This window comes from Enhydra lutris, unplaced genomic scaffold (assembly GCF_002288905.1).
Source record: "Enhydra lutris kenyoni isolate GAN:26980312 unplaced genomic scaffold, ASM228890v2 scaffoldscaffold18, whole genome shotgun sequence".
Classification (NCBI taxonomy): domain Eukaryota; kingdom Metazoa; phylum Chordata; class Mammalia; order Carnivora; family Mustelidae; genus Enhydra; species Enhydra lutris.
Genome location: NW_019154102.1, coordinates 7,135,504 through 7,160,197, shown reverse-complemented (window position 1 = coordinate 7,160,197; position 24,694 = coordinate 7,135,504). Strand labels below are relative to the sequence as shown.

General features: G+C 36.7%; 1 protein-coding gene across 1 annotated transcript in view; it reads left to right on the top strand.

Annotated features, from left to right (window-relative positions):
• LOC111148193 (reticulon 4) overlaps positions 1-24,694 on the top strand; it is a 73,334-nt gene that overhangs the window by 2,517 nt on the left and 46,123 nt on the right. Inside the window, 2 exon segments of the mRNA XM_022504658.1 lie at positions 17,797-17,853; positions 18,526-20,913. Coding sequence (XP_022360366.1) covers positions 17,797-17,853; positions 18,526-20,913 — 2,445 coding nt within the window.

Sequence of the window (24,694 nt, the reverse complement as noted above, 5' to 3'; positions counted from 1 at the left end):
AGAATAAAGAGTAATAAAAAATTTGCAAGTGGGAAATCTAATGATTAACAACGGCATACTGATTTGTCATCTTGTATACCAGCATGGGAACAAAGAGAAGAGTTCTGATCTTTGAACATTAGGGATTCAGGAGATGACAGCATTCTCTTGGAATTTTGACTTTTGGAATACTAAATTTGAAAAACAAAGGACAGGGAATAGTGCCTACTCAGGGACTCTTATCTATATAGTTCCCTAATTCTGCATTGGTGATAGCTATTTCAAAACTTTACTCATTTAGTAAACCACTGAATATCACGATTATTCATGGATAGTTAAACCATTTCTGTGAGTCTTGGGTTCTTCTTAACGGTTTGTTCATTCATTCAGCTGATGATTGATTACCTATAAAGGGACGGGTTGGTTCTATTCTAGGCTATGAGGGTATAGAAATGAGCAATGAGCAAAACACATGTGCTCCCCATGAGGGGAGTACGGTAATAAGCACATAAGTAAGGAACTCAGAATAGTGATAAGTGCTATGAGGAAAATAAAAAGGATGATGGTATGGAAAATGATTGGGGTGTGGGGGAGTGGGGGCTGTTTTTAAGTAGGGTAGCATTGAGGAGTGGTTTTATGAGGAGATGAGGTTTGAGTTGCAGATAAAAATTTCCAAGCAACCCATAGGAAGACAAAAGCCTTGAGGCAGGAATTAGCTTTGTGTGTTTGAAAGTCTAGTAAGAAGACTAATGAGAAAAACTTGCAAGACACTGGTGTCAGGTGAGGATGGGGAGGTGGGCTAAACGTAGATCATCTGGGGTCTCTAACAGGCCAAGGTAAAGAGTTCTACTTTTTTTTTTTTAAAAGATATTCTTTATTTTAGAAATATGCTCCTTAATAGTTATATTGTGATTTTGGAGCAAAAATATGGTTTTGAAGATTTGGAGGACCTGTGAGGACTGATGGGAGTAAAGACAAGGTGAGAAGTGTATAAGGCATGGTTAAAAACATAGAGTAGCCCGATGGGAAGAGGCTTATATTTACTGAGTTGGGCAGATTCCTGACACTTGGGCATTTACATTGTAGTTTACATTATTTTTGAATAAACTCCGATTCCCATCACTAGGAAAGTAGTAATTTTGCTGTTTTCTGTTGTGCTTGGAGCATGCCCACTGTGATGCAGTAATGAAGTGAGATGGAAGCCTCTCACCTGATGACCATTTTTCACGGAGAAAACATTTGGCTTCACTTTGAGAAGGTGGTTGGTTAAAGGGCTTTGAAGAAACGTGAGGAAAATTCTGGATAAAAATTGTGTTGAAGGAAATGCAAACATCATTAACATGACATTGAGCTGGTCTCTGAGCATGTTCTAAACCAGTGTTAAGATTGAAAATATGGTAGATTGGGTTCTGAGGCATATTGAATACTACTAAATTAAGATACAAGGGTTTTAGCATCCTGTTTTTAATCCATGCTCTGCCATCCACAGTTGCTCTTTTGGTAATTTATATTATGAAACAAAAATGTTTGTGTTGTTTCCAAAATGTAAAGTTCTTTCATTATTTTTTACCCATGTCCTGAATTACTGCTTTATTCCATGGGAGGCCGTTGGAGATTATTGAACTGAGGCATGACATCATAAAAGCAGTGTTAGAAAAAAAAATGAATTGGTGACAATATTCAAGATAGGATGGAAAGAAGAACAGGGAACTATTTAGAAAGCTTTTGCAGTAGTTCTGAAAGAGATGAGTAGAGCCTGAACTAGTTAACTACTGTTTCAGTCAGTGAAAATGGAATAGAAGGGAAGAATATAAGAAACTACAAGAAGCATGGTTTTTTGGCTGCAAATCTCTATTTTTATGGTTAGGTTAAAAAAAGTTTTTATGGAAGAAGAATTGATAGGACTTGGAGGCAAAAGATGTAAATAAAAAGAAAAGAATGTTGGTGCTTACTAAATCAATTTCAGAGACTGTCCAAATTTGTTATTTGAAATGGAAATTTGTATAGAATTGAATGCTGCTAATAGATATAGCTTATGGTTTGGGATTAAAAATTATTAGTCTTTTTAAAAGTCATTAATTATATGATTAGATACAGTGGCATAAGAGCACCTAGTAGAAATGTTAAAAGATTTTCAATGACGTATAGTTTAAAATCTTAAGTGCTAATTCTTAATATAAAATTCAAGTAAACAGTGATGTGACTCTACCAGGAAGCAGTTGCTTCTACAGAAGGAGCTATCTCATACCCTATCCATTCCCTGTCCTCCTTTGAAAATGGTAACAAGGAAAAGAACTGATGAATTTACAGATTCTGAATAATTTTTGTTAAGCCATTTCTAATTTCTGATTGGGAATAAAAATTGGGAACTGGTATGCTCCTTATGTATAAGTTGAGTTACATTTTAGATTGCTTCCTAGCATGCTCTGTGTCAAATTTATAGCCCTTTTTAGTAACTGGCAAGCTCCCTCAAACCTTTTTAAAATGAAGTGGTGGATACATCTTGAACCGCTGATAAATACCTCATTATGAGGAATAGTACTTAAAAACATGCTATTTTAGCACTATATCCCTGTAAACTTGGAATATTTGCTATCTTTTTTTTTTTTTTTTTAAGATTTTATTTATTTATTAGAGTGCATAAGCAGGGGGAATGGCAGGCAGTGGGAGAAGCCAGCTCCCTGCTGAGTGAGGAGGCCAGGCGGGACTCAATCCAAGAACCCTGGGATAATGACCTGAGCGGAAGGCAGATGTTAACAAACTGAGCCACCCAGGCGTCCCAAGATTTGTTATCTTTATAAAACAAATTTTCTAAAAAGGAGCATATTATCTATTATCTAATAATTGGCTCTGTTTTATGTGTAGTTATTTCATAATCTACCAAAAAGCAATTTATTTGAAACACTACTGATGCAAGGCCCCAAATTAAATGGCACATTTTAAAGGTACTGTGCTAGCCCAGGAAAAAGTACCTACTCAGTGGATGATACTTCTTTCCTGAAACTTCTGATTAATTAGAAGTAATGTTGTAGATACACTACTCTTACAGTACATTGAGACTTTTTGTTCCTTTTCTAAATACAGAATCTAGAAGGTCCCTTTGGGGGTGACAGCATCAGAAATGGAAACTGTAAGGGCAGACCATAATTCTTCAGTGTTTAAAAGGGTGAATGTGACTTTTGTGGCTGGCTCCTATGAGACATAGACATGCAAAAAGGTGGGACCCAGCTTTACTGATGCTAATTTCTTCTTAGACTGGTGGCTAATGATTCTTTTTAACTCTAAAGGAGGAGTTAATCATTTTACGTTTAAGCTGTTTGTTTTGTTTTTGGAATGGTGATTATTTTTAAGTTGCTTTGCTCATGTATTCTCATAACATTCTATTCTTATCTCATTGTATGTATCATACCATATATGGTAATGGTATGTTTACTCATTTCTGTTCTCTGCCAGATGGTATGCTCCTTTGGGTAAGGGGTTATGTTACTTTTTTCCATTGAGGAAAAGGTCGATGTGACATATCTTTATTGCTGAGCACAGTGCCTTAGATGTGGTGTGGGCACTCAAGAGATTTGTTGAATGAATATGATATTATAGATGAAAACTGACCTTCAAATTCTCTGTAGCCCTAGAATTACAATATTTTCTCTCATGAATTCTTATGGATGAATCATTGATGGATCCCTTATGGGTGGTTAATTGGGTTGTTTCTCAACTTTTTGTTATAAATAATGTTGCTGTTAACACATATATATTTCTTTGGGAATACATGTTGTTATATGTGTTGTAGAATAAATTCATGCAAGTAGAAATTCTGGTTCAGGAGGTATCTGTGTTTAAAACTTTGATAATGCCAAATTGTATTACAAAGAGTTATTGGAGCCTCTATTCACACCACTATTGTGCTTGGAGTACCGTTTTCCTTATGCCTTTACCATTACAGTGTATTGGTAAGACTAGTAAATGGCTTAGGAAATTTTTTTTTTTTTTTTTTTTTTACATTTTGGAGTATTTTTTTGGCTTATATGCCAGTAAGTTTTTTTCTGATCACAGCTTTTGACTATTCTTCCTTTAGGTTTTTGTTCTCACAGACTTAGGAACACTTCATCTATTGTAAGGAAATTAGCCTTTTGTTGTGTTCTGAAAACTTTTTTCATGATTGGTTATTTGTATTTTGATCTTTGGCATATTTTTTTGTGCAGAAATTTTTTGTAGTCAGATTTTTCATTTTCTTTTTTGCTTTTGAGTCATACAAGTCATTGAGTTTTGTGTAATTCTTAGGAAGACTTCTAAGATTGTAAAAGATGCTCCCATGTTTCCCTTAGTACTTTTATGATTTTTATGATTTCATTTTAACATTTAATTCTTTCATTCCCTACAGTTTATTTTATTTTAGGGAGTAAAGTAGTGATATAATTTTACTATTTAACATGATTTCTCATTTTTCCAAACGCCATTTGTGTTGAATCATCCATCTTATCTTTACTCTTTTAAAATGACGCTTTCGTCATATGCTTGTAGAATGGGTGAAATATTTCCTCTTCTGTTCCATGTCTTTGTCTTTTCATGTATAGGACCAAACTGTTTTAATTGCTATAACTTTCAAATGAAATACTAGGTGATAGCATTTTCCAGAATTATTTTTTCTGGCTATCTATGCATGTATAGTTTTCTACTTTATCTTTAAAATTTGTTTATTTAATCCCCTTTCCCTCTATCGGAATTATAGTGTGGTTACATTAAATTTATTCATTAATTTAGGGGAGAATTGATGTATGTTTTTTGATTGATATTACATATTTTTTCTACAAACCCGGTTTTTATTAACGTGTATTTTTTAAAATTAGTTTATAATTATGTGAAATAAAGGCTTTAAAAGGCAATTGTTAAGTATTCTGGCCTACTTAGCATGAAACACTTGAAATTCTGGGTTATATAGGTATTTGGCCTCCTCTTTTCAGTTGATCATGCATATAGACTGGTAAAAAGAAGTCATCTCATTTTTTGGTTTCTCAAAAAAAACAAAAAAAACACAAAACCCTACTTGAGAAGGGAAGAAACATTCTCTATACTCTTGTAGTTAGAGCTGTAGCTACTAAATATTGGATTATTGTTTTAGCAGTCTTTGAATCCTTAAGTGGCCCACTAGTTTTAAAAACAAAACGAAACATGATTTCTTTAATAGCTTGTTCTTCCCACTGATGGAATTGTGAGAAGGCGGCTCTTAAAGTTTTGTTGTTTAAACAGATTTAGCAGTTGTTGGGTTATCTTGGTGGTCCCTTAGAAGTTCAGTGTTAGTTAAAAAATTAGCATACTCCTTTTTTTTTTTTTTTCCTCTTTTCTTTTAAAGCCAGGCTTAGGGCTAGATATGGGGACAAAAAGGTGAGTAGAGGGGCTCTTGGGTGGCTCAGTGGGTTAAAGCCTCTGCCTTGGCTCGGGTCATGATCCCAGGGTCCTGGGATCCAGCCCCGCATCAGGCTCTCTGCTCAGCGGGGAGCCTGCTTCCTCCTCTCTCTGTCTCTGCCTGCCTCTCTGCCTACTTGTCTGTCAAATAAATAAATAAAATCTTAAAAAGACTACATTATAAAAAGATGAGTAGAGAGAATTTATGAGAACTGCATGTAGCAGATAAAGGGAAAAATACAAGACCCTTGTTGTAAAGAACTTTCTGCTGTCTTAAAACCGGAGGAGTATTGTGATTGTACTGTAGGAGTGATCGTAAACTTACCTACTTGTCAACATCTTTTGTGAAAAGAGAAAAAAATCTTAATTGGGTTCTAGGTTGGCCTGCATATTTTTTGTCTCCAGTTTTACAGATTGACTTTTGACTTGAGTAATTGGAAGGTGCCACTATTAGACTTATTTATCTCAATGTTTTGATAGTGCTAGGTAAACCTGACCTAGAGCATGAAAAACATTTTTTTAAAGATTTACTATTGGGGCGCCTGGGTGGCTCAGTGGGTTAAAGCCTCTGCCTTTGGCTCGGGTCATGATCCCAGTAGTCCTGGGATCAAGCCCCACATCGGGCTCTCTGCTCAGCGGGGAGCCTGCTTCCTCCTCTCTCTCTGCCTGCCTCTCTGCCTACCTGTGATCTCTGTCTGTCAGATAAATAAATAAAATCTTAAAAAAAAAAAGATTTATTTATTTAGAGAGAGCGTTGGAGGGGGAGCAGAGAGTGAGAGAGGGAGAGAGAAACTTAAGCAGACTCCTCACTGAACATTGAGCCTGATGCAGGGGTCAATTCCCATGAATCATGAAAGCTTGACCTGTGCTAAAACCAAGAGTCAGTTGCTTAACCAACTGTACAATGTAGGTACCCTGAAAAACATTTCTTAAAGCTATTGCAGTCTTTGATCTCAAAAAAGAAGGGAATTTCCTTAAAATTTTTTTCTTTGTTTTAAGGAAATTAAACCATGTAAATCCCTTTCATAAATAGCCTTTAAAAATTCTCAGTTTCAACTAATCGACATCAATGTTAAATTATAGAAAGGTTTAATATGAAATCTATCAAGTTCTGCTACTTTAATTTTTATGCAGAGCAACTTGATAAAAACAAAGAGAGAGATGGAGAGGGAGAATCTCAAGCAGACTCCCTGCTGAGCACAGAGTCCAAGGCAGCGCTCAGTCAAACAGTGTGGAGATCAGGACCTGAGTTGACATCAGGAGTAGAATGCTTGACTGACTGAGCCATCTGGGTGCCCTTTATTCCACGAAACTTTCTTTTGACCCTCTTAACTAAAGTTTTGTTAATGGAACATGTTCATCAGGAGCTACAGTTAAGTTTAGCACTGATAGAATCAAACATACATATTTTAATTGCTAAAAGAGTTGTGGGTAAAACTGGTTAAAATTGCTTCTATATGATAGAATTTTAGTATGTTTACATAGCCTTGTTTCTTTTGGAGGGACTTAAAAAGTTATTTATACTTTTTGTTGTAGAAAATTTGAAATGTAAAGACAGAATAGTGAATGAAAGTTGACTTAGCTGTCACTGAGTCCCAATAGCCATCAACCCATGGTCCATTCTCCCAATCCCACACCCTCATAAAGATTTTTGCAAACTGTAACTACTCCTTTTTGCCAAACATAACTGGAACACCCAATAATCAGATGGTTCCCCAATATATTTCACAAAAATTAATGTTATCAAATAACCATTTAGTGTGTATATGTTGTGAATGGTCTTTTTTTGTTTTTATTTTTTCACCAGTTTTTTAAAAAAAAATTAGAATTCAAAAGTCTATATATTACAATGGATTGATTTGTTTTATGTCTCATTAACTGTTCCTTGTTCACTTGGATTATCTCTCAAAATTTTATTTGTTAAAGAATGCTCATATACTTTTTTTCATTTTAATGTTTGTATTAAGATATAATCTATATACAGTAAAATACATAGATCTTAAGTTATAGCAGTTTTATGTTTTGACAAGTGTATCCACTCATTAACCCACACCACTGTCAAGATAGAGAACATTTACATCATCCCAGAAAGATCCCCTGGGCCCTGCAGTCAATTAAATTCAATTCTTGTTCTGACCTTCCTCCAGCACCCCCCAGTCCTAAGCAACATTGTTCTGATTTCTTTCACTGCAGATTAATTTTGCCTGTTATATTGCACCATGTGAATGGAATCATATGGTGTGTACTCCTATGTCTGATTACTTGCTTTCAGTATGTTTTTAAGATTTATCAATGATGTTGCAAGTATCAGTAGTTGGTTCCTTTTTACTGCTAAGTAGTATTCCATGATAAGACTATACCATAGTTGAATTAGTCACTTGTTGATGGACTTGGATTATTTATAGCTTCTGGCTACTATGGACAAAAGAATGCTATGAACATTCTTGCATAGGTCTTTTGTGGACATAGGTTTTCATTTTTCTTGGTAAAGAGAGTAGAATTGAGTAAGAGTAACTGGTTAGAATTGCTGAGTCATGGGCTAAGTATATATTTAACTTTATAAGAAATTACCAGACTGTTCTCCAGAGTCCTTTACTTCCATCAACTCAATTTATTTCCATCCAACTCACAATAGGAGAGTTGTGGTGGTTTCACATTCTCACCAATATTTGATATCAGTCTTTCTCATGTTACCTGTTCTGGTGGATTCATAATTGTTTCTCATTGTGGTGTTAATTTAGATCTCCCTAATCATTAATGAATTAGAGAACTTTTTTTTTAAGATTTCATTCATTTATTCGACAGACAGAGATCACAGGTAGGTAGAGAGACAGGCAGAGAGAGAGGAGGAAGCAGGCTCCCCGCTGAGCAGAGAGCCCGATGCGGGGCTCGATCCCAGGACTCTGGGATCATGACCTGAGCCGAAAGCAGAGGCTTTAACCCACTGAGCCACCCAGGCGCCCCTTGTATGTCTTTTTCTTACTGCTCATAGGGAGTTCTTAATATATTCTGGATAAAAGTCTTCTGTCAGATCTATACATTGTGAATATATTCTAATCTGTATCTTACCTGTTACTTTTACTGATGGTTTCTTTTGATGAGTATGATTTTCTAATTCTGAAGAATTCTTAATTTATCAGTTTTTACGGTTAGTGCTTTCTGTGTGCTGTCCAAGACATCTTTGCCTACTCCAAGGTTGTGAAAATATTCTGTTTTTTTCAAAAGCTTTATAGTTTTAGCTTTTATGTTTAAATCTAGATACATCTTGAATTAATGTTTGTCTGTGGAAGTGTTACAGTTTGGGATTTATTTTTTTCATATAGATATTCAGCTATCCCAGAGATTTTTTTTTTTTTTTTTTTTTTTTGGGGGGAAAGAATTTGTCTTGCTCTATTGTTTTGGTGACTTTGTTGAAAATCAGTGGCCATATAAGTATGTCTGTGTTTGTACATCTGTTTTGTTCTGTTTATCTATTTTTTGGTATCCTTATACCAATACTGTTTGCTATAGCTTTGCAGTAGTCTAAAAATCAAGTAGTATGCCTACTCCAAATTTCGCTTTTTTTCCCCCAAAATAGTTTTGTTCTTTCTAGGTCCATTATATTGACAAACATATTTTAGAATCAGCTTGTTCATGTCTAGAAAATGTCTGCTGGGAATTTGATTGGGATTGCATTCAGTCTAGAGAGCAATATGGAAAATGGCATTTTAGGGTTGGAAACATAGTGTTTATCCCATAACAAGCTAACAGGATAGCATGCCATAGTTTCTTGAATGCTGGCAGAAGACACAGATGCCTGGGTCAGGGACAAAGGACTTTATTACTTATAGCAGTGATAATAGCTGGCATATCAGCATTTTATTTTCTTTTCCTTTTTAAAGATTTTACTTACTTATTTGACAGACAGAGATCACAAGTAGGCAGAGAGGCAGGCAGAGAGAGAGGAGGAAGCAGGCTCCCTGCCAAGCAGAGAGCCCGATGCGGGACTCAATCCCAGGACCCTGAGATCATGACCTGAGCCAAAGGCAGAGGCTTAACCCACAGAGCCACCCAGGCGCCCTCAGCATTTTCTTATACAGGTGTCCTAAGCCCCATTTCCTGTGGGGCAATGCTGAGGGGGCCGAGTGACACTTAAACTTGCTGTGCTATATTGCAGGAGAGGAACCTTGAGCTTAGGGAAACTGAATACATATTACATAGTAGGCATGCCTGCCTATTCCACTTACATTGCATACAATAATTACTTGAGATTCAAAAATCAATATATATATATAATATATATATAATTCTATATATCTACTCATATTTACCACTTCTTTAAAGAAATTATGAGATGAGAATATTTCGTATTTACTCAGAATTTAACATTTTTGTTCTTTGTTTCTGAAGATCTAGGTTGGATCTTCATTGATCTACCTGGTATCATTTTCCTTCTGTCTGAAGAACTTATTGAACATTTATTGTAGTACAGATCTCTTGGTGACAATTTCTTTCAGCTTTTGTTTTCATCTTTTATTATCTAGTAATGTTAGTATTCATCTGTATTTTTGAAGCATATATATTTTTTTAAAGATTTTATTTATTTATTAGAGAAAGGGTACATAAGCAGGGGAAGCAGCAGGGAGAGGGAGAAGCAGACTCCCCACTAAGTAAGGAGCCCAATGCGGGGCTCAATCCCAGGACCCTGGGATCATGATCTGAGCTGAAGGCAGACATTTAACTGACTGAGTCACCCAGGTGCCCCTTGAAGCATATTTTTGATGAATATAGTCAGTCTTGTTGTTCATGGTAGTTAAGTTCAATAGCCACAGAAGATACTGAATTAGCAAATACTGAATCATCACTTCTAGGGGAAATACAGGGTTAGGTTCCTGTGAACCACAGTAGTCATACCATTTTTGTTAATGATGAATACATAACTTCATTTTATGTGTGTTTATATTTAAAGATGCATTATTTAATGTATATTGTTGATTTATTAACATTGAACTCATGGCCAGTATTACTTAACTCATGCCTGGATGAAGCTTATCTAAAACATGTGTTTTCTCTATAAGGCACATCATGGCCTTCTTGTGTTTAAGAACACCAGAGAGTACTAAAGCACTGTTCTTAGAGAACAATTTAAATAGCAAAGTCACCAAAAAAAATCACACACAAAAAGAAAAAATATGGCACTAAATAAACTGCAAAAAGTACACCTGTTTTCAGTATGAGAGCTGAAGGAAGAAGGCACAGGGCGGCCTTGTTTGACCTCGCTTGGGAACGTATGCTGGGTTCACTGCTCTGCACACATCCACTAATGTTAAGTGTTGATTTGGGGAATATCAATTTAGTGAGTAGGCAGTGGGCAAATAGACAATCAGTGATAATAAGAATTGACTATATATAATGATAGGTTGGCAGATTTTTCGTCACATAAAGATATTATCTTTTGCATTCCATTGTTTCTAGTGACGGGTTAGGTCATTCTTATTACTGTTTCCCTGCCTGTTTCCTTTGTTTCTAAGATTTTCTCTGTGTTTGGTTTTCAGCAATTTGATCTTGACAGTGTACTTCTTTGTGGATTTGTGTTTATTCTACTTAGTGTTTATTCATTGAGCTTTCTTGGTCCCTTGAGCTGGTATTTTCCATCACAGTTGTCAAATTTTAGGCCATAATATCTTTACTTATTTATTTTTCTGCTTCAGTCATTGTTGCCTGTTTTGGGGACTCCAATTACATATAATTTAACTGCTTGATTGTCTCACAGGTTGCTGAGACTTCTTTTTTTCCCCATGCTGTGCTTCAGTTTGGATAGTTTCTAATTGCTCATTCTTTAGGCTTACTGATCTTTTCTTTACCACCCAATCTACTTTTAAGCCCATCTAGTGAATTTTTCTTTCACTTAATAAAGTTTTCTGTCATAGAATTTTTAGTTGGTTCTCTCTTCTGGTCTGTATTTCTCTACAAAGATTCTCTGTTCACTCTTTATGCCCATCTTTCGCTGTATATACTTGAGAGCTATTTTAATTTTCATTTTAATGTTTGCTAATAAAATGTTTACATTACTTCTTTGTTTATATTAGCTGATTTTTCTTATTTATGGTCCTATTTTCTTGTGTCTTTTCATGTTCACTAATATTTTATTCTATACTGGTTGTCATGGATGTGTTGTTAGTATTGTTCTGGAAGTCACTTAATTCTCTAGCAAATCATTTTGATCTTTCATGTCATGATTTTAAAAGGAGGGTCCAGAGCAGGTGTTGGCTTTTTTTTTTTTTTTTTTAAGAGTGAAACAATAAATATTTTAGGCTTGTGGTCCTACAGGTTCTTTTGTAACTACTCAAGTTTGCCCTTATAATGCCACAGTAGCCATAGACAATACATCACACAAATGGACTTGGCTGTCTTCCAATATAATTTTAGCCCACAAGCCATATTTTGCTGACTTTTGGTCCAAATCTAGACCAAGTAACCTAGACTAGGTAACCTTTAGGGTTAAAGTAGTCTTCCTTTAAAGGTTGCCTTTTCTGGGGTCTCATTTTTATACTTGGGGTGTTCAGCAAGATCTCTCCACTCTGGTTTGTCAGAAACTTCTGGTCAGGTCTTCCAGTGTAGAATCTGACCTCCAAAATATCTGTTCTCCAAAACTATCATAGATTCTCTGCTTGGCCTTTTAAGTCTTGTGCCATATATGTGCGGCATAGTTGAGCCAAGGATTTCAAAGGACCCTCTATCCAGCTTTCTGGAGCTCCTTTTCTATGAAGTTTCCTTTTTTATGTTCCCTTGCCCCACAAATTCCAGACAAGTCAGCAGCTTCTTCAGCTCAACAAGAGTGCTTCTTCTTGACCTCCTTTTCCCTGTACTATAGACTAAGGGCTTTCAAGCAGAAAGCCAGGGCATCATCTGGAATGCTTCCTACTTCTCCGGAATCACCCCCTGTACTTCCTGTTGTCCAGTGTCCCAAGATAGTTGCTTCAGTATTTTGCCCTGTTTTGTAGTTATTTATGTTAGGTTAATCTGATGGAATTATCCTCATAGCAGAAATTATATGATTTTAAAATGCAGTTTATTTCCTGTCTTTTATAAATTAGTTATGATTTTTATTGACCAGTTATACTTTTGGTTGATAAGCAGGTTTTGAAATGAACATGTCAAGAAAAATATTCAGTATAAGAGTGTGTGAACATTAGTGAGATCATGATAGCCTATTTTAAATTGACGAGTAGTAAGTTCAAAACTGACATACCACTTTTACTTTTTTAAAAAGTGGCTTACTTAAAATAAATCTCTTCAGTGAACTTTAATTTTGAAATCAATCCTTGTGTGATCGAAATAATTAGTATTCAAAGTATATACCCTGAAACAGTCTATATTTACACTCTAGATTTAAACTTGAGTAAGGAAATGAAATTAGCATTAGGACCAACAATAAGGAATAGTTCATTTGGAAAAAGTGGTTTTATGAAGGGTATTCATCTTTCATACTGTCAAAAGTGTAGTGCTTCTAGTCATTTTACTGAGGGTAATAAGGGAATAAATATCTATCTGATTATAGTGATAGTTAAATTATAATTTTCTAGCTTTGTCATTAACTAGCTATGTGACTTTGAATAAGTTACTTAGTTCTCTGAGCTTAGATAACTGGAAATAGAGATTAGAAAAATAAGGATGAGTGTGTTTTAAAAAGAAAGTAAGGCTGCATATGGTGAATTTGTGTTTTACTGGATGTGAGCATTCTGATATACAGGAGGTGGAAGGAGGGGTTTGGTTAGGAAGAGTTATGTTTGGTTAACAAGTCATTGAAATAAGTTTAGATAGCTAACTTGGGGGCTATATATTGTAGGGCTTTAAGAGTTTCAGGTATAATTCAATGGATAACTAGAAGCTTTTAAATGTTTTGTGCAAGAGAATATATAGAATTACTATTTTTTAAAGATTTTATTTATTTATTTGACACAAAGAGGAAGAGAAACAGTGAGAGAGGGAACAGAAGCAGAGGGAGTGGGAGAGGGAAAAGAAGGCTTTCTGCTGAGCAGGGACCCCAATGCCAGGCTTGATCCCAGGACCCTGGGATAATGACCTGAGGCAGAAACTTAACGACTGAGACACTCAGGCAGCCCTAGAATTATTCTTTTAGGAATATTAATTTGATGGTAAGATTGACTTAATAGAAGAATTCTGGCTTCCTTTTTGCTTATTATTTAGTGAAAACTTGTTTGTTTAAATATGCCACTGTGTTTTTACTTAGCATGGGTAGAATTAAGACCTTAATACTATTTTTTTTCTGTTTGTGCAGAATAGCACAAATGAAGTTGATGACTGAAGTTTCAGTTTCATCCAGTAGTTAGAATTTGACATAAGCATAGATCATAGAAAGAGGGGGTGTTGTTCACCTTTTTTGTAAACCAAGTAGTAGTATATGTGTATATATAACATGTCTCAGTAATGTTACACTTTTAATATAGTGTCCCTGATTATAAAACAGTTTATTATTCACTTGTGAAGGTTAAGATCTTTTACAGAAAAAGGAAGACTAACCTAAAATCAGTGATTTTTTTTCAAAGCAAAGTAATTCTTTAGCCTTACAATTTGGTAACTTATGATATGTAAGTGTTGTCAATCAAAATTTTTTAACATCCTTAATTTTATTTAATAATATTTTAAAATTCTAAATTTATAAAGTCCGGGGAAGGAGGTACTGCAGAATGGTTAAAGAAAAGAGCATAGACCTGTATACTCTCTGAATTCAAATCTCAGATCCATCATTTTTCAGTTTTGTGACTCTGGGGTAGTTACCCACCTTTTTATGCCTCTTTCTTCATTTCTGAAATGAGGATAACAGGAGGACCTAACTTTATGGGGTGTTTGAGCATTGAAAGAGCATCTGAAATAAATGTGCCTGGCCAGCATTACTGTCTCTATAAATATTATTACATTGTGAAGTAGAAGCAAATAACCAAATATTTCAGATAATTAACAGGGTATTTGCTGGATCACAATTTACCTTAATTCAGGAAATCAAACTCGAGGGGCTGATAAAGAAGAATTTACACTGGTTGCATTTATGCATAAACTAATCCCTCCAAAAGATAAAACACATGAACTTGAGAGTTAGACATGTTTATATCCTTGCTCTCTGGCTTCCTAGCTCTTTGACTTAGAGCAAGTTGTTTCTAATTCTTCCCCCTTTCTCCCTGGCAACATTTTGAAGAGGTACTGTTACTATACTTACTTTACAAATGAGGAAATGAGGCACAGAAGGGACAAGTAGTATCTTTCTCAAAGTCACACAGTTTTAAGTGATGAATCTGGGATTTGAACCCAGACAGCTTGATCCCATGATCACTTTATGAGAAGTCAGAGCAATTCTTCTTGAGGGCCAAGTGGTAGTGACTTCTTCTGTTTTTGTTTTTGTTTTTTGTTTTTTCTCTAAGTGCTTTTTGAAATGCAATACTTATTTCACAGTTAATTTTGGATGATTCTCAATTTGTGATTTTTCTTTTTTCAAAATTCAGTGAATATTTGAAATACCAATTTGTAAATGCTCTCATTTGGCCAAGTGCCAGGAATATAGTTTCCACTATGAGAGAGTCTGGTATTAGATAGGAATAAGGATACATGTTAAAAAAATACTTTAAATTTTTGGCACAATTTTGGTTGTAGTTTGTTTTCCCTCTAATTTTAACAGTAACATGTTTCGAGTTGAAGACTGGCCTCTGCATTAGTAACTTTTTTTTTTAAAGATTTTTTTAATTTATTTATTTGAGAGAGATCACAAGTAGACAGAGAGGCAGAGAGAAAGAGAGAGAGAGAGAGGGACGCAGTCTCCCCGCCGAGCAGAGAGCCCGATGCGGGACTCGATCCCAGGACCCTGAGATCGTGACCTGAGCCGAAGGCAGCGGCTTAACCCACTGAGCCACCCAGGTGCCCCTGCATTAGTAGCTTTTAATTATATTAAATAGATGAAAAAACAACCATTTTGTTAAGGAGTTGCTACCTTTTATTTAAATGGAGCACCTGTGTAATTATTTCATTCTGCTCTTTGATCCCCAAATCTGTTTTGTGTAAGATTATAATATGTTATTTTAACTGAAAGGAATTCTCAGATTCTCTCATCTTATAAAAGAGAAACTGTATTAAAGACGATCACATAGTAAGTTGTCTTTTGGAAGTGTGTACACACTGGGGCGTTTGGGTGGCTCAGTCTGTTGAGCCTCCAACTCTTGATTTTGGCTCACATCATGATCTCGGGGTCTAGAGATAAAGCTCCACATCAGGCTCCGAGCTCAGTGCAGTGTCTGCTTGACCTTCTCCCTCTGCTCCCCAATCCCTCTGCCCACGCACTCTCTCTCTCATATAAATAAAATCTAAAAAAAAAAAAAAAAAAAGGTGTGTACACATGTGTATGTGTTATAAAATCTCATAAGGTGGTTTGACTTACTGATTTGGATGAGTTGTCCATCCAACCTATTGTTTTAGTTATAGAAAACCTTTTTAAATGTATACCATGGATTTTCCCCTCATTACCTAGTCTGAGAATCCTTCAGATATGGTATCATGCCCAATGTGGATTTATCTAAAATTTATATGACATTGTGAACTTAACTCTTATTCACCAAGGGGGATGACTTTGGGAGACATGTCCATGTTCATGATAGCCATATCTCTGTTTTTTTCTATTGATCAACCTTGCCTAGGTTGTCCTTCCAGATAGAAATGTCCAGATTTAGGGGCACCTGGGTGGCTCAGTGGGTTAAGCCTCTGCCTTCAGCTCACGTCATGGTCTCAGGATCCTGGGATTGAGCCCTGCATTGGGCTCTCTGCTCAGCAGGGAGCCTGCTCCCCCCACCCCCCCGCCTACTTGTGATCTCTGTCAAATAAATAAATAAATCTTTAAAAAAAAAAAAATGTCCAGATTTATTAGGTCCTCTACACTAAAGGAATATCTTCCTGTCATTCCTCAAGCTATTTCAAATTGTCTTTTGCTAGAGTCCTTTCTCTAGTGTAAACCACAGAAGACCTTTAGCTCAGGATCTTCCAGCTGCAGCTATAAAGTGACATTGTGCAAGCTTAATATGCCAATATGTAGTTTATTAGTTGGCTCGGGCTGCCACATCAAAATACCATAGACTGGGTGGCTTAACCAACAGAAATTTATTTCTCACAATTCTGGAGGCTGGAAAATCTAAGATCAAGATTTAGTCAGGGTAGGTTTCATTCTGAGGCCTCTTTTCTTGGCTTACCTCTGCCATCTCACTGTGCACTCACTCACATGGCTTCTTAATGTTGCTCGGAGAGAGGGAGAGGAGAAGCGGGGACAAGGAGGAAGTGTTGTCACACAGGCATGAGCAAGCTCTTTAGTGTCTTTTCTTATAAAGGCACTAACCCTATCAGACTATGGTCCCGCTGTCATGACCTCCTGTAATCCTAATGACCTCCCAACAATTACAGGTTGTTTTTAACCCGTAAAATGGGGGATATTAACTCCACTTACAACAAAAGTGTTTTCCCGCATGTAAAACACTTAGAATAACAAGTATCCCTTGGGATGCCTGGGTGGCTCAGTGGATTCAACATTGGACTCATGATTTTTGGCTCAGGTCATGATCTCAGGGTCATGAGATCCACTTTAGGCTCTGTACTGAGTGTGGAGCATGCTTAAGATTCTTCCTCTCCCTCTGCCCCTCTCCCTGATGATGTGTGCGTGCTCTCTCTTTCTCTCTATCTCTCTCTCTCTCAAAAAAAGAAAAAAAAAAAAGAATAACAGGTATCCCTCAATGTTAATTTTAAACAAAGTAAGACTGATGATAATAATTACCTTCCTAATGACAATTAGTGTTTTCTTTGCAATTTGAACAGTGGTACGCAGCACTAATATTCTCACAGACTAGTGTACAGTGACTATTGGAATGTTTTCCTTTAGAGATAGACAACCTGGAATATAAGAACATATGCATGATTTTCTGAAAGTGTTCTTCTAAGCTGAACATATGCTAATAAAAAAGGATTAAGCAAAAGTAATTATTAATTTTATTCAAGTGCATTTTTATAATTTTGGCCTTGATTAGGGCAAAAAAATTTACTTATCCGAAAATGTGAATAAAAGTTTGGATGCCATGTATTAACTGAGAAAAATAGTATCTTAAAATCACTTTGGTTTATGAAATTTCTTTAACATAAACATATTATTGCCTCTTGAGAAATGATAGGTTCTGTGGATATCATTTAATCATCTTTGTAATATATATGATAATCTGAATTAATGGTACTACTGATAGTACTACTTTTTCTTTTCCATCTTGGCTTTTTCTTTGTAAAAGTTTTGTGTTAACTCATTACAAACTGAACCCTTGCTTGCTCCTCTTACCTTTAGTCTCCTTCAAACTCTGTCTTTATTTCTGCTGAGGTTATATTCTATTTGTTTTTCAGATGAGACACTTTTTGCTCTTCCTGCTGCATATGAGCCTGTGATACACTCCTCTGCAGGCAAGTTCTTTCTGCTAGCCTTTTATCCTCTGTGTATTCTAACTTTAACTCTTTAGTTTTATTAATTCTGTACAGAGTGGTTTGAGTTTACTAAAAATTAGCATGGTTCCAAGAATGTTTGTCTATTGAAAAAGTTGAAATTTATATTTTATATGTATGTCCAAGAGAAAAATGGACAGAACCAATAAATTGGATATATATCTAAGGAATTCTTGGACCCTTGATTTATATTTATATATTGACTAGTCCTTTTTTCCAAATGCACTTATAGCTGAAAGGCTTTCATAGAAATGAATGCCACTCTTTTAAAAATTTAATTATTCAGTGTCTTTTCTGCACTGTCAAACTCTTCTCAAATTCTTTTTTGTCTTCCTCTAAAACTTGTTAGAAGTAGCTTTTCTCAATTGATTATACTGGAGATTTTTTCCTCAGAGACTCAATTTTTGCCTTTTCATAGCATATAATTGGCTCTGTAGCCATGCACGTTTTATTGACAATAGCTTTAATTTTTTTCAGTAATGATTCAAGACTACTTGATTATTTATTGTTATTAACATTTAATTTTAGTTAACATTAACTCTTTACTAACCGTATTTTGAATCTGTCATAAAACTTGCATTAACTCTGAGAACGCTGGCATTCTCTAACTTTCCTTTCTGTCCATGGTCACAGAAAAAATTATGGACTTGAAGGAGCAGCCAGGTAACACTGTTTCCGCTGGTCAAGAGGATTTTCCATCTGTCCTGCTTGAAACTGCTGCTTCTCTTCCTTCTCTGTCTCCCCTCTCAGCTGCTTCTTTTAAAGAACATGAATATCTTGGTAATTTACCAGTATCACGCACCGAAGGAACACTTCAAGAAACCTCGACTGAAGCTTCTAAAGAGTTCACAGAGAAGGCAAAAAATCCATTTGTAGACAGAGATTTAGCCGAGTTTTCACAATTGGAATACTCAGAAATGAGATTATCATTCAGTGGCTCTCCAAAAGCAGAATCTGCCATAATAGTAGCAAATCCTAGGGAAGAGAATGAAGATGAAAAAGAGGATTTAGTTAGTAATAACGTCCTTCGTAATCAACAAGAGTTACCCATAGCCCTTACTAATAAATCAGTTAAAGAGGAGGACAAAGTTATGTCTCCAGAAAAAACAAAGGACAGTTTCATTGAAAAGGGAATTGCAGCAGAAGCCCCTATGAGGGAAGAATATGCAGACTTCAAACCATTTGAGCGAGTTTGGGATGTAAAAGACACTCATAAGCAAGATAGTGATGAAGGTAATGTAGAGAGCATGTTGGAGAGTAAAGTGGGTAAGAAATGTTTCGCTGATAGCCCTGAGCAAACAAATCATGAAAAAGATAGTGAAAGCAGTAATGATGATACTTCTTTTCCCAGTACACCAGAAGCTGTGAAAGATGGTTCAGGAGCATATATCACATGTGCTCCTTTTAACCCAACAGCAACTGAAAACCTTTCGACAAACATCTTTCCTTTGTTGGAAGATCATACTTCAGAAAATAAGACAGATGAAAAAAAGATAGAAGAAAAAAAGGCCCAGATTGTAACGGAGAAGAATTTTAGTACCAAAACATCAAACCCTTTCCTTGTAGCCACACAGGATTCTGAGGCTGATTATGTCACAACAGACAGTGTGTCAAAGGTGACTGCGGAAGTAGTGGCAAGCATGGCTGAAGGTCTAACCCCAGACTTAGTACAGGAAGCGTGTGAAAGTGAATTGAATGAAGCTACAGGTACAAAGATTGCTTTTGAAACAAAAATGGACTTGGTTCAAACATCAGAAGCCCTGCAGGAGTCGCTCTACCCTGTGGCGTCTCAGCTTTGCCCGTCTTTTGAAGAATCTGAAGCCACTCCTTCACCGGTGTTGCCTGACATTGTTATGGAAGCACCATTAAATTCTCAAGTTCCTGGTGCTGCTGCTCCTGCTTCGCAGCCCAGTTCATCCCAGCTAGAAGCTCCTCCTTCTGCTAAGTATGAAAGCAGAAAACCTGAGCCGGAAAATCCCCCACCGTATGAAGAGGCCATGAATGTATCCCTAAAAAATGTATCAGGAATAAAGGAAGAAATGAAAGAGCCTGAAAGTACTAACGTAGCTGTTCAAGAAACAGAAACTCCTTATATATCTATTGCATGTGATTTAATTAAAGAAACAAAGCTCTCTACTGAACCATCTTCCGATTTCTCCGATTACTCAGAAATAGCAAAAGTTGCACAGCCAGTGGCTGATCATTCTGAGTTAGTTGAGGATTCCTCACCTGATTCCGAACCGGTGGACTTATTTAGTGATGATTCAATACCTGAAGTTCCACCAAAACAAGATGAAGCTGTGATACTTGTGAATGAAAATCTCATGGACACTTCTCAGTCAGTGATGGAACATGAAACTAAGGAAAAACTCAGTGCTTCACGACCACCTGAGGGGGGAAAGCCGTATTTAGAATCTTTTCAGCCCAATTTAGATACCACAAAAGATGCCTTATCTCCCGAAGTTTCAGCACTAACCCAAAAGGAGAAAATTCCTTTGCAGATGAAGGAACTCAGTACTGCAGTTTATTCAGATGACGGCGTATTTATTGCTAAGGAAGCAAAAGTAAGGGAGAGTGAAACATTTTCAGATTCATCTCCAATTGAGATTATAGATGAGTTCCCTACATTTGTCAGTTCTAAAACTGATTCTTCTCCTAAATTAACCGGGGAATATACTGATCTAGAAGTATCCCACAAATATGAGATTGCTAATGTCCGGGATGAAGCTGGGTCATTACCTGGCTCAGAGTTACCTCATGACCTTTCTTTCAAGAATGTACAACCTAAAGAGGAAGATAAAGTCCATGTCCCAGATGAACTCTTCAAAGATAGGTCTGATATTTCGAAGGTGCCCTTACTGCCTCCAGATGTTTCTCCTTTGGCCACTCAAACAGAAATAGGCAGTATAGTCAAACCCACAGTTCTTGTGAAAGAAGCTGAGAAAAAAACCCCTTCTGATACAGAGCAAGAGAACAGATCACCATCTGCTATATTTTCAGCAGAGCTGAGTAAAACTTCAGGTAATCAGTCCATACATTGTTTTGTACTTTCTTGCCACCTTTTGACTTATCATGGAACATTCCACTGCATTTTCTGTAGTATATTACATTTATAGTCTCTAATATATCACATTGATAAGAATTCTTTTCTACTGTCTCAGAAGTTTTAGTGCGTTTTTTTTTTAACTCCTCTTGTACTCATTACTCGCCCTTGCGTGTAACTTTTTTTCCACACAATTACTCACTGCTCCTTTTTGTATTATACTATGGAACTAGAAGATTTTATTAGAATCAGCTAATGTCTTTCTATCTTTTCTTTTCCTTCAGTATTTGCTCATAGCATGAAGAGCAAGAGGTATTAAAACAAAATATTTTAAAATGTATTTACTATGGTTTTCCCAGAAATTACTTCATTTTAAATTTTTATGAAACCACATTTCTGTAACATGTTTCCAGTATTTCAATATACTGCTGTATTTACCAGTAATACGTATAGAGTTAAGCATATTGAGTAGCAGACATTTTGTTGAAAAGTATAAGTTGAGGTATGTTGTTAGGAATTCTTCTGAAAAGTAGGGATTGTCATTTTTTCTTTTGATGCTACATTTCTGACACACTTGATTTGTGTAGAGTGATTTGCACATGTGTTTTTTAATTAGCATTCTGATTTAGCTGTGTTTTCTGTAAAAATGTGTAGTGATTACTATTTATTGAGTATACTTATGTTTTGGAAATGGGTGGTATTAGTGGCAGAGAGACAAGGTTAGAGATTGTTGTTATAGTCTAAGAAGGAAGAGATTATGAATATTAACTCAGTGGGAAGAGAGTGGAGACAGAGGACTTGATGTTTGATTGGATATGGACATGAAGGATAAGGAAAGAAGTTACAGATGATTCCAGGAATCCTGGGTTCCTTGTGTTTTCAAATGCATGTATGGCAGTATGAGAAACTGAATTAGGGGATATGAGAGAATGAAGTGAGTTTAAGGAGAGAAGATAAAAAATTAAGTTTTGAATATTTTGGTATTAAAGTACCTATGAGACCTCCAAGAAGTGGTGGATATTAAATATATGAAGCTTTTGACAGAGACTTTGGCTGTATGTGTGTATTTATCATGGGCTCAGACCAGTAATTAAAGCCGGGGATATCAACTAGGGAGAGCCAAGAAAAGGGGAAGCTTTAAAAGTGGAAGAATTGGTCAGCATTATCAAAGTCAAGAAAGCTTAGTTAAGATAAGGATTGAGAATCTGTCAAAAAGTAGGGATGGTGTTGGCCTAACAATGGTAGGTGGTGTGGGTGGGCAGGGCTAGCGGTGAGGAGTGAAGGAGACTTGAGTAAATGGATACTTAAGAAGTTTGAGATCATGGGGTGCCTGGGTGGCTCAGTTGATTAAGCATCCAACTCTTGATTTCAGCTTGGGTCATGATCTCAGGGTGGTGAGTTTGAGCCTTGCTCAGTGCCTGCTTGAGATTTCTCTCTCTCCCTCTGCCCTTCCCCCTCATTTGCTCATTTGCTCTTGTGCTCGCTCCCTCTCAAAAAAAAAAAAAAAAGCTCAAGATCATGGAGATGGAGCAAAAATGATAGCAAGAATAAGGTAGAGGATAGAGTTGAAGAAGGGCCTTTTTCTTTTACTAAAGATGGAAGGGAAAGTCGAAGTAAAGGTGCTAGTAGAAAGTTAGGAGGGGATGGGACAGGATGAGATCCAAAATTCAGGTAGAGGAATTGGCATATAAATAAGGAATATTGGAAGACATTGATTGTAGTTAATGGAAGGGAAATTATGGGTGTTGATACTGCTAGTTTTTGTGGCTGGAAGTTGAGGGAAGTGTATGATGGTGTATGTTTATTCTTTAAAGCAATATGTTAGGTCATTTGCTGAGAATGAACTGGAACATGCTTGGGTGGAAGAGGTCTGACTAGGGAAACAAAGGCTTTGTATGAAGAGTCTAGTCAAGGTTGAAGGGTAGTCTGTATAACACAGTGATTTTTCTTTAATTGTGCCTAACATCCTAGGTGTAGGTTCAGAGAAGGCAAATGCTTATATTGATTCATACTTGTGTTTTGCTAGAGGGGTCTGGCCCCGTGAAAGGATAGTAAATCAAAGGAATTGAAGACAGTAGTAGTTTGATGTGATGGACTGTGGAAACTAAGTTGGAGAATGTAAAGAAGAGAGCAGGGGGAGTTGATAGATGGTTGAATAGAAGGTCACAGACCTTGTGGTTCAAATTAGATCTAAGAACTAAGAGTAAAAAGAATAAAAATATGAACACAGAATGCTTGGAGGTTGTGGTCAAACAAAGTAGGATTGTGCACGTGTATTTGTTTTTTGGGTGTTTAATTTAGAATTCCAGATGGATTATAATGGCCAAAGTTTGGTGGTGAGGCAAGGGCTGATGTTGAGTGGGGTGAAGGTTGCTAGAGCAAAGGTCAAACAAACCATGAGGCTGAGAAATTGGATTGCTCTCATAAAGTCACACAGGATAATGGCAGGACTTGGGGTGGAGAAGATTAGAAATTAGGGACAAAAGACTTTGGTAAAAGGGCAAATGGGGCAGCTGGCAGAATGGTAGATTGAGGCAGTAAGGAAAGATAGAGAATGTCATAGCCGAATAACTTGAACTTTGCCCAGGGCCTCTGAGAACATCTTGAAGCAGCATTGGTGAGCTAAGAACAGTACTGACCTCTCCTCCTGTCACTCAGGTATGCAGGTATAAGAGAGTAACCTCCATTTAGAGTTAATGGGAAAAGCGGTATCATCAAGGTAGAGCCAGGTTTTAGTGAAAGGCGGTACTGGCAGGAATATTCAGTAAAGAAGTTGAAGATTAGGGGAGATAGTTCACAGTGGAATGGTTTTTTTTTGTTTGTTTTTTTGTTTTTTTTTAAACATTTATTTATTTTGGAGAGACAGAGGACACAGGGGGAGGGGCAGAGGGAGAAGGAGAGAGAGAATACCAAGTAGATTCTGCACTGAGTGTGGAGCTGGACACAGGGCTCCATCTCACAACCCTGAGATAAGTACCTGAGCTGAAACCACGAGTCAGATGCTCAACCAGCTGAGCCACCCAGGCACCTCTGGAATTAGGATTTTTTTTTTTTTTTAAGATTTTTTTTTTTTTTTTTTTATTTGACAGAGAGAGATCACAAGCAGGCAGAAAGGCAGGCAGAGAGAGAGAGGAGGAAACAGGCTCCCTGCTGAGCAGAGAGCCCGATGTGGGGCTCAATCCCAGGACCCTGAGACCACCACCTGAGCCGAAGGCAGCGGCTTAACCCACTGAGCCACCCAGGCGCCCCTGGAATTAGGATTTTTAAACAGCCCAATAAAATGGTTTAGGAGACAGTGGTAGAAAGAAGAGTGAGAATTCCAGAGCAGCATGGTAATGATATAGTGTGGGTGAAGACCACAGACACACACTGACTGATGTGAGCAGTGATTTATAACAGCTTGTGAAGTCCCACTTCTCCACTCAACATTTCTTCCCAGCACTGTTAGCAGTGCCCTAGTAGATTGGAGCACTCCAGAGACAGCAGTTCCTTGGACTGATTTTACTAAACCTAGGGATCTTGGCCTATACTGATTGTAGCCTAATAGTTTGGAATTAAGTAAGGGAAGAGGACAGTGCCTTTGAAGGCTAAGTAGGGGTGGTTGAAGAAGTAAAAGCAGTGGTTGAGCATTCTCTTTACAGAATAGTTATTGAAGTCTTTTCTCTGAAAAAAACTGTTACTCATGCTTCTTTTGCTCAGTGTTTTTTTTTTTTTTTAAAGATTTTATTTATTTATTTGACAGAGAGAGATCACAAGGGG